Below are 18,219 nucleotides of genomic sequence, written 5' to 3'. Positions count from 1 at the left end.
AGGGGAGGGGAGGGAAAAGAGAGGGGGAGGGAAAGCTTTCATACTATGGAGGAAGAAATACAACTGAGGAACCAATAGGATCTGAACTGACTATATCCATTAGCTCATACCCATTTTGCCCAATCACATGTCTACCCACTGTTTCTACTTCACTGAACTCAAGTATACAAAAATAGTTCATCCTGGGCCTTTGGACTCTTCAATCTGAAGGCTCCCAGGTCACATAAAACTGCTCAAAGAGGTCTGTTATGTTTTTCTCTCATTAATGTGCCTATTGTGATGAGAGTATAGGCCACAACCCTTTATGGTGAGCGAATTGGCAGCAAACCATGGTGTCATTCACTTGGTGCTAGTTTTATGGGCATGCAGAACGCAAGAGTTATGGGTCAGGGAGGCCTCCACCCAGATTTCAAAAGAAGGCCTAGAAGGGCAGGCAGTGTGCCCCTGAGAGCCCCATTCATGAAAATGAATGTGGAGATCCCAGAAAGTGGTGAAGCCAGGAATATGACCATATGAGAAAAGCTGCGGGCAGTGAGCAGAGCCAACTCAAAAGGGAGACCATGAAGGCTGTAATCCATAGAGGAACAGCCACCCAAACCCTTAGGACTCACATCTGGCCACCATTTTTCCTGGGTGCTTGACACAAAGCTATGGGATTTCATGTTTGCCATGCTGGGTTCAGGACTCATTTTGGTTCCATTCCTTTCTATCTTGCTATTTCTTCCTTTTGGAACAGCAATGTTTACCCTGTGTCATTGTATGTTGGCTATGCTTAACTTTCCTTTTGAGTTTTACAGTGGCTCACAGATAAGTTTGCCTTCAGTCTCAGAGAAGACTCTGGATTTGGATTTTTCAGAAATGCTAGAATTATTAAAACTTTAGTGACTCTTACAGATGGCTAAATACATTTTTCATAAAGAGATGTGGAAGGGGCTAAGGATATAGCTCAGTACTACAGTGCTTTCATATCATGTACAAGGTCCCGGGTTCAATCCTTAGCAACACACACAAGCACATGCAAAGAACAGAGCAACGTACATGAGTCTTTTGGAGGCCAGGGTGGAATGTTAGATTTTGGACCAAGAATGTACCCAAAGGCCTCGTGTACATATTGGTGGGGCTTGTGGGACATGACCGGATCACGGAAACACTACTTATCATTTCCCAGATCGTTTACTGGAATCACTTACTGATGAGTTCAGCAGCTGAGTATGCTGTTGGAGCGTGCTCTCTGACTGGAAGAAGCAGGTCACTGAAGTACAGTGTATCTCCCTTGCTGGCTCGCTCCTTCCTTCACTCTCCCTGCTTCCTGGCTATACTGATCCTTACACCAAGCTGTTTCGTGTTTAGGCCTTCTGAACATGGACTGAAACTTCTGAAACCATAAGCCAAAATAAACCTTCCCTCCTCTGAGTTGCAGGTGTCAGATATTTTACCCCAGTGATGAGGAAAGTGACTTAAGACATATGTATTTATATAAATATGTTTATATAAAATAAAATTTTCCAAGTTATAAATAAATTAAAGTTTTAAAAGAAATCAAGTCAGTTTAAAAGTTAAAATTATAATACACTTAATCCATTAAGTCTAGAGTTTAGAAAAATTTCTATATCTTTTTCATGAAAGAAATGTACGAACTGTACCCTTGATTGTACTCCTACAAATAGGACATTTTCTTAAAGAAGGGGCACAATCTTTGCACACTACTAGATGACCACAAGGAACAAACACTATGGACACCTCTTTGTCCATACACACTTTACATGTTCTTTCTTCTTGTAGTCTCCTCAACTGTTCTTCCATTGGTAGATCTAAGAAAAGAATTTTTTATTATTTTATTTTATTTTATTAGTACATGAATGTAGTACATAATGTTTATATTCTTGGTGTGAAGTTGGTACATATATTTAACACATACTAATTCCTTTTTCTCTTTTTTTTTTTGGTCCCTTATCCCTTCCTCCACCCCTTGATCCTCTTCCCTTGGGAACAATACATCTCCCTACTTCCTATTACCTTTTATTTTGCTCTTTATGTTTACTCTGGGTTTCTCATATAAAAGAAACAATGTGATGCTTAAGCTCTATGTCTGATTTATTTCACTTAACATTATAGTCATAAGGTGCATTCATTCACTTTCCTACAAATGACTCAAGTTTATCTTTCTTTATGGCAGAGTGTAGTACTCCATGGTACGTAAATACCACATGAAAATAGAATTTTTAATAAAAAGCAATTTTCTTTTTCTTAAGTGAAAAATAAAATATAAAACTAATGTTTTCTACTGGTTTAAAGTGTTAATACTATTACCTGATATATCTTCTGTGAGAAGATATTTTATGTCTTGTTGCACTAAAAGGAAAAAACAGAAGTATTACAATGGTGAATAAGGTTATTATTTAGCCACAGACTGTGTATTTTAAACAAAAAATATATTGAGAGCCTGGCAAACTGTAAATAAACAAAAAATTTTAAGGAAACCCAATCAATATAAAAGTTAAAATTATGATATACCTAATCCATTAATTTTAAATAGATTCTAAAAGCCTTATATACCAGCACTGTGGGAGGCTGAGGCATGAGGTTCACAAGTTCAAGTCCAGTTTGGTCAACCTCAAGAAATAATGAAACTGTTTCAAAATTAAAAATAAAATAGGGCTGGGATGTAGCTCAGTGTGAAGGCACTGGGTTCAATCTCTGCCCCCGCAAACACATATTTGGCCAAAACTCACAATTTTAAGGCAACAAAAGCCTCTATTTTTGTATAAACATTTATAAATTAGATCAGGTTATTTTCTATAATCACCAATTATTTATGAGTATATTTTCAATTGTCCTAGAAAGTTTCCAAAATAATTTTCTTGCACTCACCAAATAAATGCTTGTATAACTTTGGGTCCATATCTTGTAAAGAGTTTTTGAATATGGTGGCAGCAATATTTCCTTTTGCTAAAATAGTATCAATGAGTTCTCTTGCTTGTAAAGATGTCTGTGTTTTCTGTTTGATAACATCATGTTCTTGTTCATTAATCACTCTCGCAATTAGCAGACTGTTCAAGATTGGAATTACACAAGTCAAATGTTGAAAAAGTATCATTCTATTCTTCCGGATTAATGATAGATCTTCTGTATTAAAAAAAAAAAGAAAAAAAGAAAGAAAGAAAGGAAACCAAATACAAACATGTTCAAAGTGCTTGTAAACTTCTTTCCACACCAACATACACAAACAAATGAAAAACATCTTCAATTCACAATCAAGCCCTGATGTTGGCTGTTAGACTTGAGGATACCTGCTTCTGTGTACCTAGTAATAATGTTAAGTATGAGGACTAACACTGCCTAAACACTTACTTGTGTTACATATTTTGCATGTCTCTCCACATTTCATATGTATTTTCACAACAACCCTTTGAAGTAGGTACTAATTCCCCTCATTTAACAGATAAGGAAGTAAAGCTACTGTAAGACAAGTTGCCAAAGGACACAACATTAACAAAACTCAGTCTGAGGCAGACCAGGGTCATGATCTTCACTGTAACCATTCTGTAGTGCCTACGCCTAAACCATGGACCAAATGAAAGTTAGAGTTTAATCAAACTGAAATTTTAATCCAATCTAATGAAATTGGGGAAATGTAAAATCAAGAGAATTAAAAATATTTTCCATAAATTCTTCTACAAATTTCTGTTTTAATTCTTCTTTGAGTTGAAATTTTAATTATTTCCCTAGACCAGACATCTTGCCATTTCCTAAATAATTAATAGTAAGAACAGAAAGGTACTAACCACGTTTTGAACAATATACTGTTTGTCAATGGCTACCTTCCTGTCCTATTGGATCTCCTTATTCTTCTTCAAGACCTAGATTTGTGTCTACTGGCAAAAAAGTTTATATTTTGAAACTATTATTTAATACCTATGTTTATTAATTGTCATATAGTTCACCATGAGCCATTAAGCTATTACTTTAGGTATTTTTGGTTTGTTTGTTTGGTACTGGGGATCAAACTCTGGTCTCCTCACTTGCAAGGCAGGTGGCAGCACCACTGAGCTAAATCCCCAGTCCTATTTCTATAGTTTTGACCTTTGACTTTCTACCACAATGTTATTTCTGTAATTTAATAAGAGAAATGGGGCTGACTGAAAAAGAACTACTTTGGGAGATTGTTAGGTTTTAGATATACTTTGTCTAGTAATACAGAACTATCTCAAAAGGGGGAAAAGTGGTGTTTGGTCAAAAAGTCAAGGCCAGAGATATGTTTTGAAGATAACTAAAACTCTGAGAATAACTGAGAAAAGGACTAGGACCTAGAATGGTGCTTGGCATAAAAACAAGGCTCTATAAATAACTGTTCGAAAAAAAAGGCAAGCCTCAGTAATTTAAAGAGTAGTAAAAGTTATATCCATAGACATAGACTATTCAGAACAACATATGCTGTCAAATTATTTACATTAGAGAAGTAGTAATACTGTACATTCAAAAAATATGACTTATAGTTGGTGTTGAAATATATTAGCTTTTCAATCTAAGATTTATTTTTCTAATTATGTTTTGTTTAACCTAATTGTTTTGCTTTGTTTTGTTTTGGTGGTAAGGATCTGACCCAGTGACTCAAGTATGTTAGGCATGTACCTTACTACTGAGCTGTACCTCAGCCCCTCTGAAATTCATACAATTTGATTGCGAGGAGCTGGGAAAAGACTCATTTTTAAGTCATAGACTGTATTGTGACTTACAAGTTATAACAATTTGACTGTATCTTTGAAGTGTATCATTATTTTATTCTGGAAAAATAGTGCCTTTATTTATACACCTGTCAAGAAATCAACCACCCTTTGTTCTTGGGAAACTATGATGTAATCGTTAACCTAAATCATTCACTCATCAAACAGCATTTCTTGAGCACAGACTATGTATAGACAGTATGTCAGGTAGAAGAGGTAGAGGCTGAGACAGAGACACTGAGAGATCTCTTTGACAATATAAGTCGGGCATATTATTGACTTAGAACCAATCATCTCTGGAGACTTGATTGATTTTCTATGAAAGAATATAAATATTTATATTGGTGGATGGTTTTAGATTTTGTACTCTCTCTGCAAATGTGAAGGTGAATGTTTTCTTTGAGCAATTGTTGGCTGACAACCAATGGCTAAGACTGAGAAGATGCTAGGAAGAATGTATTACCTAATCTTTACAGTGAAAAGGAAAACTTGACTAGGCTGAGCAAGGATTAACTTGATTGGCTGCTGTACTGGAGGAATATAAAAGTGAGTAATTTATACTCTAGCAAATGTATGATGTTATATTACGTGTTCTGGCACATTTCTCTTTAAGGGCTGAAGAGGTTTATCCTTGGATAGAGTGGACAGTCTGACTGTCAATTATTCCAGGAATGGATCCCAGATGACCTTGGACAAAGATAAGGGCAAACTTTCTCCTCTTTCTTGGAGGCCTGAGCTTTGATAAGGGTACTATATTTGGGACTTTCTTAACCATTTGTGTAAACTGGTCACAGCTACACAGAGATAAATCAAAAGCTATGTAGAAAAATTTAGGAGGCTGGGCCTGGAGACATCAAGAGAAATCAACACCTACTTTGAATTGTAAATTGTCATCTGTGATATAGTTTCCCTGTTACCTGTAAATCTTCTGTGAGAACTGGTTAAAAGAGGCAGTATATTTTCAGCTACATTGAAGGGATTTGGGGGGTTTGGTCCATGTTTGGGCAAGAGTGACAGAGAGATCAGCATTTCTCTTTGTCTAGGCCAGAGTGGTAACAAAAGTCAGAGCACCCAGATGGCAATGGGCCTGCCAGAGGGAGAGATTCTGCACAGAGGAACAGAGTGTGGAGCAGCAGATGGCTAATGTGGAAAGACATGGTCAACTTATCCTGACACAACGTAACACAGAACTCTAGGATTTAACTGAAAAAACACTGAGAAGGAACTCATTTCTGGTGTGAGCAGGTAGAGGACTTAATCATGATTGGTGCATTAATTTATAATCAAAGACTGAAAATATTATTTTGCTAATATTAAAATTAATAATTTCCCTGACTTCATTCTAATTTAAAACATAAGGTGTGAGGAACTAGCCCAGAATAAAAAATGAGCCATGAGTAATTGCATACAAAGCCAACTGGCCAGACTAAAAAATATGAACTAAAGAAAAAAGGAAACATTACTTTCAATGTACACATTTTCAAGATAATGAGAAACTCCAATAGATTTTAACGTGAAGAAATTTTCAGAATTTGAATTCACAATGATAAATGTAAGAAAAATCTGACTCACTGATGAGCACATTTTCAGGAACTTACATAGAGTGATCATCGTTATGGAAAGAAAAACTATATTTATAAATATACAGACCTGATTCTTTTCCCTCATTCGCTCTTTCTTTTGCCTCTTCCCTTATTTCATCCTCTGCATTAAGTAAATCTAACACGAGATTGCTGATGGTGTTATAATTGTCTCCAGTGCTTAGGATTTTACTCTGAACTGTCTGTTTTACCAGGCGTCTACTAAAGCCCATTTCCAAAGCAGCTTTGACCACAGGTGTGTTCATCATGACTGCATCTTCTGACTGGTTCTCTCCAGGTCCAAAATGAACGACTATATGGAACACAGAATTTGATACATGTTAGGATAGTCTGTACATTTTTAAAACTGAAAATTACTACAATATAAAAAAGAAGAAAATAAATACATACTACTTTATACCAATTTTGTTAAATTTAAAATGCTATATATATTCCACCACTAAAATAAGAATGTGAAACAATGTATTTAGATTAAAATATGCATTATCTGCTATTACTGGATAGGCATACGAGAGAAGGAGAAAGAAACACAATGTCAGGGATCATCTCCCATTAGAACTGAGACTCATTTTCCCTACACTGAATGAACAAATGAACTTTCTAAGTCAGATATGTATTTTCACATATTTTTGAAAGAGGCCATTGCCATTGTTCACCTCTGTTACTGCAATGGCCTCCTACAATATTGCTCCCTTCCAGCTCATTCTCAACACTGCATTCAGGGACTTTAAAAATCAGATCGTGTCAGATTCCTTAAATTGCATCAGATTCCACTGTGCTAGGATATAATTCAAAGATTTTGCCTGTTTGTTTATCTGTTTGTGATACTGGGGATTGAACACAGGCCCTGGTTCATGTTATGCAAATACTCTACCATTAGGCTACATACTTTCCTCTTTTTATTTTTTTTTTAGGGTTTTTGTTTTTGTTTGGTTCTTTTGTGGGGTGGGGTTGCGATAGGGTCTCGCTTTGTGATTCAGGCTGATTTTGAATTCATTATGTAGCCCAGGCTGGCCTCAAACTCAGTGATCCTTCTTCCTCAGCCTCCCAAGTGCTGCGATCACAAGTGTATGCCAACATACCTGGTGCTGTTTATATTTTATTTGAGACAGGGTCTCACTAGATTTTCCATGCTATCTTCAAATCTGTGATCTTCAGTACTCAGCTGCCTGAGTAGCTGGAATATTGGTGCTCACCACCATGCCCAGCTGTGATCAAAAATTTAATTGGGGCTTATAAATTCTCCTACTGTCTGGACCTTGTTTACCTCGTCAGCCTCCTCTCTCGCTCTTATTTGCATCCTGCCTTCCAACCCAGAAGTCACATGCTGATGCTTCTTGTGTCAAATTCTGCCCGTGGTGCTGACCAGTCTTATAGCTAGCCTGCTTCACACGTTTATGTATTTGCAACTCTTGCTCTGTCCATACAGAATTTTGTTCATTTCATCCAATGTGCCTATTCTATGTCACTTAGGCCTTTCACATACTGCTCCCTGTGCCTGGAAAGTATTTCTCCTCCCCTTGTCATTTGATTGGGTCCTCTTCCCTTGGGCTCTCTGCTAAGGCAAGTACTTCCTTCAGAAAGCCTTTGCTGATCCTCCAGTTCTGTGTTAATATCTCTCATGAACTGTCATAGCTCACTTTACTGTCCCTACCAGATCCCTTTTATTGGTGTATTTATAAGTATCCCTACGATTATTAGCTCATGAGAGCAGAAGTTATGCATATCCTGTTTTCTTTCCTCAGAACAGCTAAAATACAATAAATATTTACTGACTTGAATCACATACTAAAAATGGGGTACTGTGCCTGCCTGGCAAGTGCAAGGTCCTGAGTTTGATTTCTGGTACGCCCAAAAAAAGGAATAGAAACACTCGTTTAATATTTGCTTTATCTCCTTTTAGGTTTATGATAATAAACAAAGCTCTTAACCTCTCTGAGCCTATTAATTCAATAGTTTTCCTATTAAAGAATGGAAAGAGTATTTTCTACCTTCTCCATTCCAGAGGAAAAAAAATGTAAGCAATCTAATGTCACAGTACATCTATTCCCACATTGGTTTAAGGACAAGGGTTAGGCTAGACGCACGTTGTTTGTTAAAATTACAGATGCCCAAGGTTGGGACTATAGCCCATGGTTAAATGCCCAGGAACCACCCCCAAAAGCACTACAAATACTCAAGCCCCATCCCTTTGTACCTGGATTGAATTCAGTAGCTCTGAAGCTTAAACTGGAAATCTGCACTATTTTTTAAAGTTCTCCAGGCAACTCTGATATGCAATGAAGTTTAAGTACATTTGAAAATGCATTGTAAATTACAGATCAACACAAATATACATTATTAGCACCTTTCAATCTTAGCAATACCAAATAGTTCTATTTCAATGCAGTAGTAATTATTATCCTTTGTACATACTTGACGACTCTGCATATTCATCTTCTGGGGTGTCTGATGTGGACAATAGCTACAGAAAAAAATATATGTAAGTTAAAATATAAACTCTGTCCTGACCATTACAATAAAATGAGTGAGCAAGCTTATTTTATTCAATTATTTACAAACTGACATGCTTTCTGGCAGTTGTTTTTAATCAAAAGTAGTAGTTCATTTACATTCGCAGGTTATTTCCTAGAACATAAGCTAACAGGTTGTGTGTGTGTGTGTGAAGGCAGAAAAAGGGCTACAGCTTTTCAGTCATCTCTGAGATGGTCAGTTTGCCTTTTATCCAGTTTATGTCACCTGTGTTACCCTTTGGGCCATTATATGGATTCTACTGACCATGGTTAGGAAGTTTTTGATCTTCAATTTATTATATGTTTTTATTTTTTTTCTTTCTTTTCATTTCATTTATTCATTTATTTCATTTCTCTTTCTTAAATCTTTTAAATAAAATTTTATATAATAAAGCTATTAAATGCTACTATCCCAACTTACTATTTCCTCAAATAGTTTAAATATCAAAACTTAATTGCAAAAATTCTTGAATTTCACAGAAAATAGTATTTTTCAGGAGGTTACTAATAATCTATTTTTCTCAGAAAAATAGTACCTTCTAGGATCATGTTAAGTTTTGTGAAAAAAGAAAATATGACTTTTGTGTTTTTAAAATATCTTTTATTTTTTCACTAAAACACTGCTTTGTAATTAACAAAAAATAATTTCTTTTGTTGATAACCAATGATATTGAAAAAAACCTTCCGTTCTCTACCTGTTCAAGCAGATGAGGGTAACTGGCTTGAACTTGACTGATGAATTCTTGTCCTTTAATTCTTATCAAATACTCACACCTAAAATGTAAATAAAATAAATTATAAAGGGTTATTTTATAAAAGCAAAATAAGAATAACAAATTCCTCATCTGTGCCTCACCCATTTGAATCTGAGTAAGTGTCTCAAATCACAGAACCATTTGGAATCACTGATTCTAAACTCAGACTAAATAATCCTAGTCCTGTGGTAACTCTATGCTATTTTTTTAACTTTTTTTTTTTTTTTGTAAAATTAACCTATAAAACATCCCTTAATAGGATTCAAATTGTTTTGAGTATGAATTTTTAAATTTGTTCTTTAATGTACTACCTGTTGCAGTTAACATGAATTAAACTTACTATAAGCACTTTTCTCATCTGGTTTGAATGTTTTACAAAATTAGTTTTTTATTATGTTATATTTTCAGGCATATATCTTGCTTCAGCTAAGTTTTGAAAAGCCCTAAATTTTTATCTTTATCAGAACAGAGCACATCTAGTCATCTGTAAAGCGGTAAATATTTCAAATGAGTGTAAAGTGCGTACAGCCACTTTTGTCTTCATTCAGCCCGAGGGAGTGGTAAGAGACACTGCAGAGAAGGCAAACGGATACGGGCAAGGAGGGCATGACTGACTAGCATCTTCCAAGGCTGAAGTGGGCGTCAGGAACCTCGCAGCCTACTTACTGCGGTCAAGTAAGGCTGTCTCCACTTAAGACTCCTCATTGTTCTCTTCAGTTAGTCTACGATTTTAAAAAATACCTAATACGCGTCTTAAAAACAGAACATAGAGACAGAAAGTTCTCTAAATAAGTGATTCAGCTCATATTCATGACAGTCTTAAAAGCTGAAAATATACAAAGAAGAATAGCGGGAAAGAATGAAGAAACCGAAGACATCCTCCAATGTTGGAGAGTCACAAGTTTTTCAATTCCTAGAAACTATGCACCCATTATCAAATTTAAGGACAAAATTTATTAATTACACCACTAAAGCAAATTTACTATTCTTTCTGTATATCCTCAAAACTACCCAAATGGAAATAAATTTTTAAAACCCATACACACAATCCATATAATCTTTACAGTTTAAAAACTTCACAAAAGGTAGGGAGCTCAGAGTTGCTATAAATGAAAATAATGTTCTACATATAAAAGTGTATAATGAAAATGTTAGAATAGTGAGTTTGGTAATCCACATTCAATAATACTAAAAGTTTTGACTATGAAAAGGATAATTTTAGGTGACCTGTCTTAGATGAAATTGGAGAGCATTCAAGAGTGAAGAATAATCAAAAAGACACAGTAAAATGCTGTGTAGTAATTAAAACAGATGAGATGTATTGATATTTATTTAGTATTACAACTTGCTTTGAACACCTCTCCCTCACTCTATTCTCCTTCTTTTCCCTCAGTGCTTCCAATTGAATCCCCAGCCAATATCCTATCATTGAGCTACACAAGTCACAATCCTCTTTTTTCTTTTCTTTTTGTGGGGGGCATCGATCTCAGGACCCTGCACTTGCAAGGCAGGCATAGTGCCACTGAGCCAACTCTCTGGCTCCTCTTTTGTCTTTTTATTCAGGATACTTATTATCTTCCAAATGCTATATAATTTATTAAGTTGTTAATTGTCAGGCCTTTTCTGCTATAAAAAGAGATTATGAAACCTGAGGGTCTTTGCTTTGTTCAACTCAATATTTTATAAGCCCCTTAGAACAGTGCCTGGCAATCCATTAAAGAAAACTGAATGACTATTGAATGAAATATGTCCCAGATAGATATTGACTGAAAATGAGTCTAAAACTATTTATAACATTTAAATGAGTTTGATTTACTACTAGTCCTACTACTATGTAAAATTATATACATTTCCATATATATATTTTTTTTAAATATATTTGGAGGGATGGATGCTAGTCACTGGACATTTGAATTTTCTTTCTTTGTACTCTTTTACAATGTGTGACTTTTTATGAGTATGTATTATTTTTAAAATACATTTCTAAAAAATTAAAAATAACCCAATCCTATTTATTCTTTACCTTAAATCCACCAAAAACCTTTCAAATTATAATTTTTCTAAGTAACCTGATCTAAACTGACTCACAAATGTATCTTTGGAACAAAGAAAAATCTAACAGCTGATTGTAAGGTAAACACAGAAAACCCACATGACGATAACAGAAAGTATGCAAAGAAACCTGCAAAACAATTACCTTGGAAACCACTTGGCATGTTCTACCCACGGATCATCTCCGAATTCCCAACACCTCAGTCCACCATCACAGCAAAAGCACTTGACATCATCGCTATGACCTAAAATTAATGTTACACCAAAGCTTATGAATACATATAATCTGTCCACTAAAATATATAAAACACTTTGAATTGTTTAAATTATCAAATTAAGTTTCTTACCCACATAATAAAAACCTGCACTTGCAAGCTGTTCAGGATGAACTAGAACCCTTGAAGGCCAGTTAAAGAAGGTTTTCAAGCGGGCTGCCTGGGTCTGCATACTTAAATTAGAAACAGTGTATCTGGAAGTATTTTGAAGCTGGTTTTCTACAAAAGGGCAGTTGGGAAAATGTCTCTGGTGTTCTGACATCGCATCATCTTTAGGTTCCCAATTGCTCAGTTTTCCACCACATGCAAAGCAAGCTACTCTGTCCCCAGGTCCTATGTAGTAAAAGCCTGCTTTGGCCAGATCTGTTGGTAACAGAAAAGTCAATGGCCACATCTGATAAGTTAGTAATCTGGCTTTTTCATTACTCATTGCACAGTTGTAAGGACTTGTCCTCAAGGCAGAAAAATCTTGATTTGCTCTGAAGTTTACAGGACTTGATGGAAAGCTTGAATAAGAGCCACTGAAATAGCCACTATTTTCCAAACTTGGAAGCGATGAACGTGTGAAATTTGTTACTGAAGAAGAAAAGAAAGGCTGGGAGGTAGCTTCCAAACTGTTAACTGAAGTTAGCTTCTGAACAAAGATGCAGCTGGGATATAACTTTTTATGCTTTTCAATAGGATTGTCTCCTTGTTTCCAGTTATCCAGCATCAGGCCACAACAGAAGCATTTGACCTTGTCTTTCACATCAGTGTAATAGAAACCAGCACGAGCAAGACTCCTTTCTGAGACAGGAACACCAGCGGGGAAAGTTGAATATGTGGACATTCTGTAGAGTTCACATGAAAAGTCATACTTCAACTCAAACGTGTTGGCACTTTTCATCAAGTTTGATAAGAAGGGGCTATTTTCTACTATATTCATAATAAAGTGGATGGGGAGGAAAAGGGACCAGTCTTTCTCTGGGGAGGTAGTTTTGTGCATGGCTTTTGATTTAATCAGTTTATTTAGTAGAACATCAAAAATGATAATTCTTTTAATTTCTTCTGTGCATTTAGTGTTTCAGCCTCGTGAGATTGTAAATCCTATAGTTATATTTTAAGGGACAACTGTACCTTTGCATACATAATCTTTATATTTACAATGTACATTTGATGATACATAATAACCTGTGCTGAAAACCAAAATCCTGTTAGGTCATCAGTACGCCATCTTGCGTTGGGTAGCTTCAAGGGTAGGTCAGCTTCTCCAGGGCTCGAGGATGCATCTCCATAGCAGTCACTGACCTGCATCTAAGGTGTCTGACTCACAAAGCCAGCTTCTCTTCGTGAAGGAAAGCTATGTTCTACCATTGTTCTAGCAATGACCGATAGATAAAAAGTCATTGTGCTTTTCCTACCAGTGATTTGCAACTGCAGTGCAGATTTCAACATTTGGTTTCCAGGAGAAACATCACACCTTGTTACCACTGATTACTTCCCCCACAATAAGTTATTGTGCCTAACTTTATTACACCCTTTAATGAAAACCAAAACTTTTACATTGTTACAAAATTTTTCTTAATATCAGTTTTCTTTCTGAATAATTTGTTCATTTCCCATGGAAACATCCACTCTCAGGCTCATCAACCCCAGAGACAACAGCCTATTTGAACAAATTAATTTCAAACTTTTAAAGTATCAATGCCCTTTTATACAGTAGATAATTTCTTCACTAATCCTGTTTACCTTTTTTACTTTTTCTAAATCTGTGGTATCTATCAAAAACTTTTGGTCTTGACATTCTCTGTAATTGCAGAAGTCCTGTAATATGTCAAAGGCTTCATCTGAATATTTTTCTAATATTGCAGAAGGATGATTCTCTCTTTGTTCTGGAACACTGTCATTCATTTTTAAATCTCTACCAAATGCACGTACTTTTTTCAGCTCTACAAAGAAGTCTGTGGGAGACTGCCCAGCCAACTAGGAAAAGAGCTCTTCAATAATTCCCTCCAAGATAATCACTTCTTTACTTTCATAAATCAAATTAAAAAATCAAAATTATTATAAGTATATCTCATATAAATATATATATATATTTATATGATCGAACTCGGGACCTTGTGTTTGCAAAGCAGGTGGTAGAATCACTGAGCTGAATCCCCAGCCCTAGATTATATTTTTAAATTAACATTGTTGGACATTATACCAAAAAGCCAAATTAACTATTAATTTGTTTTTTCATGCACAAAACTACCTCCCAAGATTAGACTAAGTCCCTATTTAGAGTTTTAGGCCTCCATTTTGAAATGTTTTGACTTATGGAAAAAAACTGGAAAAAAGTCTAGAAGTAGAATAGTTTGCGTCCTTTGTAAGCCTGTTTAAAAAGAAAGAGAGAGGCTTTTTAAAATCAAATAATTCATATTGAAAGACAATTATCTTTCTCTTAAAACACTTTCTCCAGGCACTGTGCGTTCGCCTGTCTATACGCACTCATCAATTGATTTCTTTCTCAGTCAGAATACAGTGGTGGACTCAAGCACACAAAACGTCATCAGCAAAGGTGCCCTTGATGCTGCTTTCAGAGGTGGCAGATGAGAGATAAGGTAGTATGTGATTAGATTTTATTTGTGAGTCCTGCAGCACATCAGGAAATTTTTTAACAGTTACCATCCAGAAGACTCAGAGCTTTGTGCTAGCACGTCTTAATACCTTAAAGAATCACAGAATAGAGCTCAAAAGGGTTTTTTTTTTTCCGATTCACAGTGATGATTGACTTTGCTTTTATATGTTTGTATAAATAAACTAAACACTAAGAAAAAAAGGCTATTTTCTCCAAAATAGAGTATTAGTGTCAATTAACTGTCTACCACATACAAGATGCTATACTAATTTGGGCTGAAGATATAGCTTACTGGTTGCCTAACATGCCCAAAGCCCAGGTACACACACACAGAAAAAAGAAAAGAACAGAACAGAAAAGAAAAAGAAAATTGTACTAGGTACCCAGGGGCCAGAAAATCCCATACAAAAACCAGAGGTTTCACATTGGTGACCACTAGACACCTTAGGTCTGGCTACCACAAAACTGGATTACTAATTTCTTAACTTTTTAAAAACTAATTTATACTTAGAAGAAACTTAGAAAAATATTCTCTACACTCACCTTCTTCAAAATTAATATCTTATATTACCCTGGTATAATTATAAAAACAAAAATTAACATGGATACAATGCTGTTAATCCTCACAAACTTATTTGAATTTTACCAGCTTCCTAAATAAATATTTTCTTGGGCCAGTATATATCTTGTGAGATAGGGTCTCACTATGTAATCCGGGCTGGCTTTGAACTCACTATACAGCTATATAGCCTAGGCTGTCTTCAGACTCATGGTGATCTTCCTGCCTCAGCCTCCTGAGTACAGGGATTATAGGTGTGCAACAGCACACCCTTCAGGCCACAGTATTTTTAAACTTTTTTTTTTCTTTTTGAGACAGTAGCTGAGGTTGGCTTTGTAATTGCTATGTAACTCAGGCTACCCTCTTACTAACAATCCTGCATTCGGAGTGTGCACCGTGCTCAGCTTTGTTTTTGTTTTCTGAGACAGGTTCTCATTACATAACTTGTGCTGGCCTCAAACTTGAGATCCTCCTGTATCAGCCTCCAGAATGTTGGGATAATAAGCGTGCCTTACCATCCTTGATTATTTTTAAATCTTATAGTTAATTACTAACATTTAAAAGAATGTGCAATTTCTCATAGCATTCTAGAACTCACCCTTCTGAAGCGAGAACAGCTGGCAACACTGGCCCCGTGCTCCAAAATGGCAGCAATCACACAGAGCTGGCACAGCTGCACCCTTTAGAAAGGGCACATGCTCCCCACTTGGGCACTGTGCTTGGGCTCCCTGTCACAGTGACTGATACTTGCTGTTTGTCAGTGACTTAGCTCTATTGTTTCTTCTACGGTGGAATTAGGAGGAAAAAAATCATTGTAATAACTGTGCCTATCAAAAGCAACAAAAAATGCAAGTTTAACCTCTGTCTTAGCCATGCCCGTCACCTCACCTTCCAGTGCTGCTGGAGACAACCTGCACCCCTGCAGCTGGGACCCAAGATGGAGCTTCCTTCCTAGTCCCACAGCAGTTCCGCCTGACTTGGTCGGCTTCTGAACTCTTGCCCCACGCCACCCTTCAGGGCCGTCCCCATTTTCACTCACTGCATTTCGTGCTCAGAGACATCGCTGAGCAGTAACCTTTTACAGTTCTTGGATCCATGCCTTTTTCGCTCACAACTTACTTGCTCTTTATGGAATCCCATCCTCTCCCATTACCTCAGAAATCTTGCTCTTACTCTTTTCTATCTCCCTTCACTTCCTCAAGTCTCACTCTCTCCTGGCCCTTTTCCTTCCACATAACAATTATGATGAAGTCTACCTCGGCTTTCAAATGAAATCAAGCAAACAAATATCCTCTTTCAATCCCACTTTCCACCCTACCAACTCTCCTGTATCTCACACAGCCAAACTAAATGAACTTGTGTCCATGGTGAATGTCTCCACTTCCCCACCTTCGACCTACTCCTTAAGCCAGCACCTTTAAACAATACCCTCAGCCCAGGATAGTGGTACACACCTGTAATCCCAGCACTCAGGAGGCTGAGCCAGGATGATTCCAAATTCTAGGCCAAGCTGGGTTACATAGTGAGTTCAGGGCCAGACTAGACTACAAAGTGACAGACCCTGTATCAAAACACCAAAACTAAAACTAAGCAGACCATAAAAAAAAATAAATAAACTGGTATAGTGGCACATGCCTGTAATCCCAGTGCTATGGGAGGCTGACACAGGAGGATCTCAAGTTTGAGCCCAGCCTAGGAAACTTAGAAATTTAGAGACACCCTGTCTCAATTTTTTAAAATAGTTTTTTCTTTGGAGGTCTGAGGATGTAGCTCAGTGCAAAGATCCTGGGTTTTATCTCCAGTACTGCAAATACAATACAAAACAAAACAAAAACAAAAACTCTGAAAAAACCAATGAAAAAATTTGAAACTGTAATGGAGGCAGACTTCCTCTTAGAAACGCTCTCTTCCCTTGGCTTCTCCAATACAACGGTCTTAGAATTCAATTCCTCTTTCCTTTCTAGGGCTCAGGTCTGCAGGCTCCTCTCTTTACTCTACCATTTCTGGTGGGCAATTTCCTTGACCCCAGAGCGGCTGGCTGTCCCTACCCTCTCTGGCACTCAGCATGTCCATCGCTGTGACCCTGGAGAGTAGGAGTGTCTTTCCTCTCTGCCTCTTCCTAGCCTATGACTCCTTCAGAACAGGAGCAGTGTTTTATTTCTGTACCAGCCTCCCTGTCCAAGACACCCACAGAGCTTGGCACAGCAGACTTTCTGTTGGGGAAGTAAATGTCAGCAGACTCGTCTGAGCCCTGCATGGAAACAGTATCCTCAGTTACACAGTATTAAGGACATCAGCTTTACATTCATGAGCAGAAAGTGTGCTTGGTGCTGCTTTAACATCTGGTTTTGGAGTCAGGTATCTTGGATTTCCAGTACATATCAGTCCCTTTTTACCAGGAGTTTGATCTTGAGTAAGACTCCATGAGCCTCAGTTTCCTTATTGTCAAATGGAAACATTATGGTACTTGCTTAAGACAGTCAAATTTTAAACATTAAAACACAGGTAAAGTCTTAAGAGGGCACCCTAGCTTATGGCAGGTAGCAACACTTACTGTTACCAACAAATACAAATTTAATGTTATTGTTACTTAAACATCAGGTAAATGCCTCCAAAAATTTATTGACTAGATAAGGAAAATACTGGGTGTCCATCCTGATCACCAGGAAAATAACCAAGTATCTGCTGTCTTCCTGCCACCATTTGTGAGGACTATTCCATTTGATCATGAAATATTTTACTAAGCCCTCACTAGCCAACTCTCCCCTTTAAACTCTGTCCTGACGCTTGTCTAGCACCTACAAAGGGCCAGTAACTGAAAATCAAATTAAAATGCCAAAGCTCCAACATTCCACAGGCTCGCCTCAAAAGTGAAAGGAAAATCAAGAACCTAGCAGAAAAGCAGAAGGGAAGTGAAGGCAAGCAAAGACGGCGCGGTGCCAGCCCTCAGGGTCACCCTCCCCAGGGACAGCGCACCGGTAGAGGCGCCTGGGGCTCACCTGCAACCACTTTTGTGCTGGGCCCTGACCATCCCGCGGGCAAGCAGGAACCGACCTCTACGCAGTGCTTGCTAACCGAGCGGCCCCCTAACGCCCCGGATCTGCCACCGCCCGACCCTCCCGCCCGGCAGTCAGCCGC

General features: G+C 37.2%; 1 protein-coding gene across 2 annotated transcripts in view; it reads right to left on the bottom strand.

Annotated features, from left to right (window-relative positions):
* Birc3 (baculoviral IAP repeat containing 3) overlaps window positions 1-13,977 on the bottom strand; it is a 14,976-nt gene extending 999 nt beyond the window's left edge. The window contains exons 1-8 of one of the 2 annotated variants that reach the window (XM_010642043.3): window positions 11,993-13,977; window positions 11,791-11,890; window positions 9,534-9,612; window positions 8,741-8,789; window positions 6,375-6,617; window positions 2,872-3,126; window positions 2,311-2,352; window positions 1,759-1,811 (exon numbers count right to left, since the gene is read on the bottom strand). In XM_010642043.3, the coding sequence (XP_010640345.1) occupies window positions 1,759-1,811; window positions 2,311-2,352; window positions 2,872-3,126; window positions 6,375-6,617; window positions 8,741-8,789; window positions 9,534-9,612; window positions 11,791-11,890; window positions 11,993-12,905 (1,734 nt within the window). In that variant the 5' untranslated portion in view covers window positions 12,906-13,977. Of the gene's footprint in view, window positions 1-1,541; window positions 1,812-2,310; window positions 2,353-2,871; window positions 3,127-6,374; window positions 6,618-8,740; window positions 8,790-9,533; window positions 9,613-11,790; window positions 11,891-11,992 lie in introns of those variants that run through there. The other variant, XM_010642044.3, reaches the window with a different exon arrangement.
* Window positions 13,978-18,219: the final 4,242 nt, after the last annotated feature.

Source organism: Fukomys damarensis, unplaced genomic scaffold, assembly GCF_012274545.1.
Source record: "Fukomys damarensis isolate Sample0158 unplaced genomic scaffold, DMR_v1.0_HiC HiC_scaffold_16, whole genome shotgun sequence".
NCBI lineage: Eukaryota > Metazoa > Chordata > Mammalia > Rodentia > Bathyergidae > Fukomys > Fukomys damarensis.
This window is presented reverse-complemented; position numbering and strand designations above follow the sequence as displayed.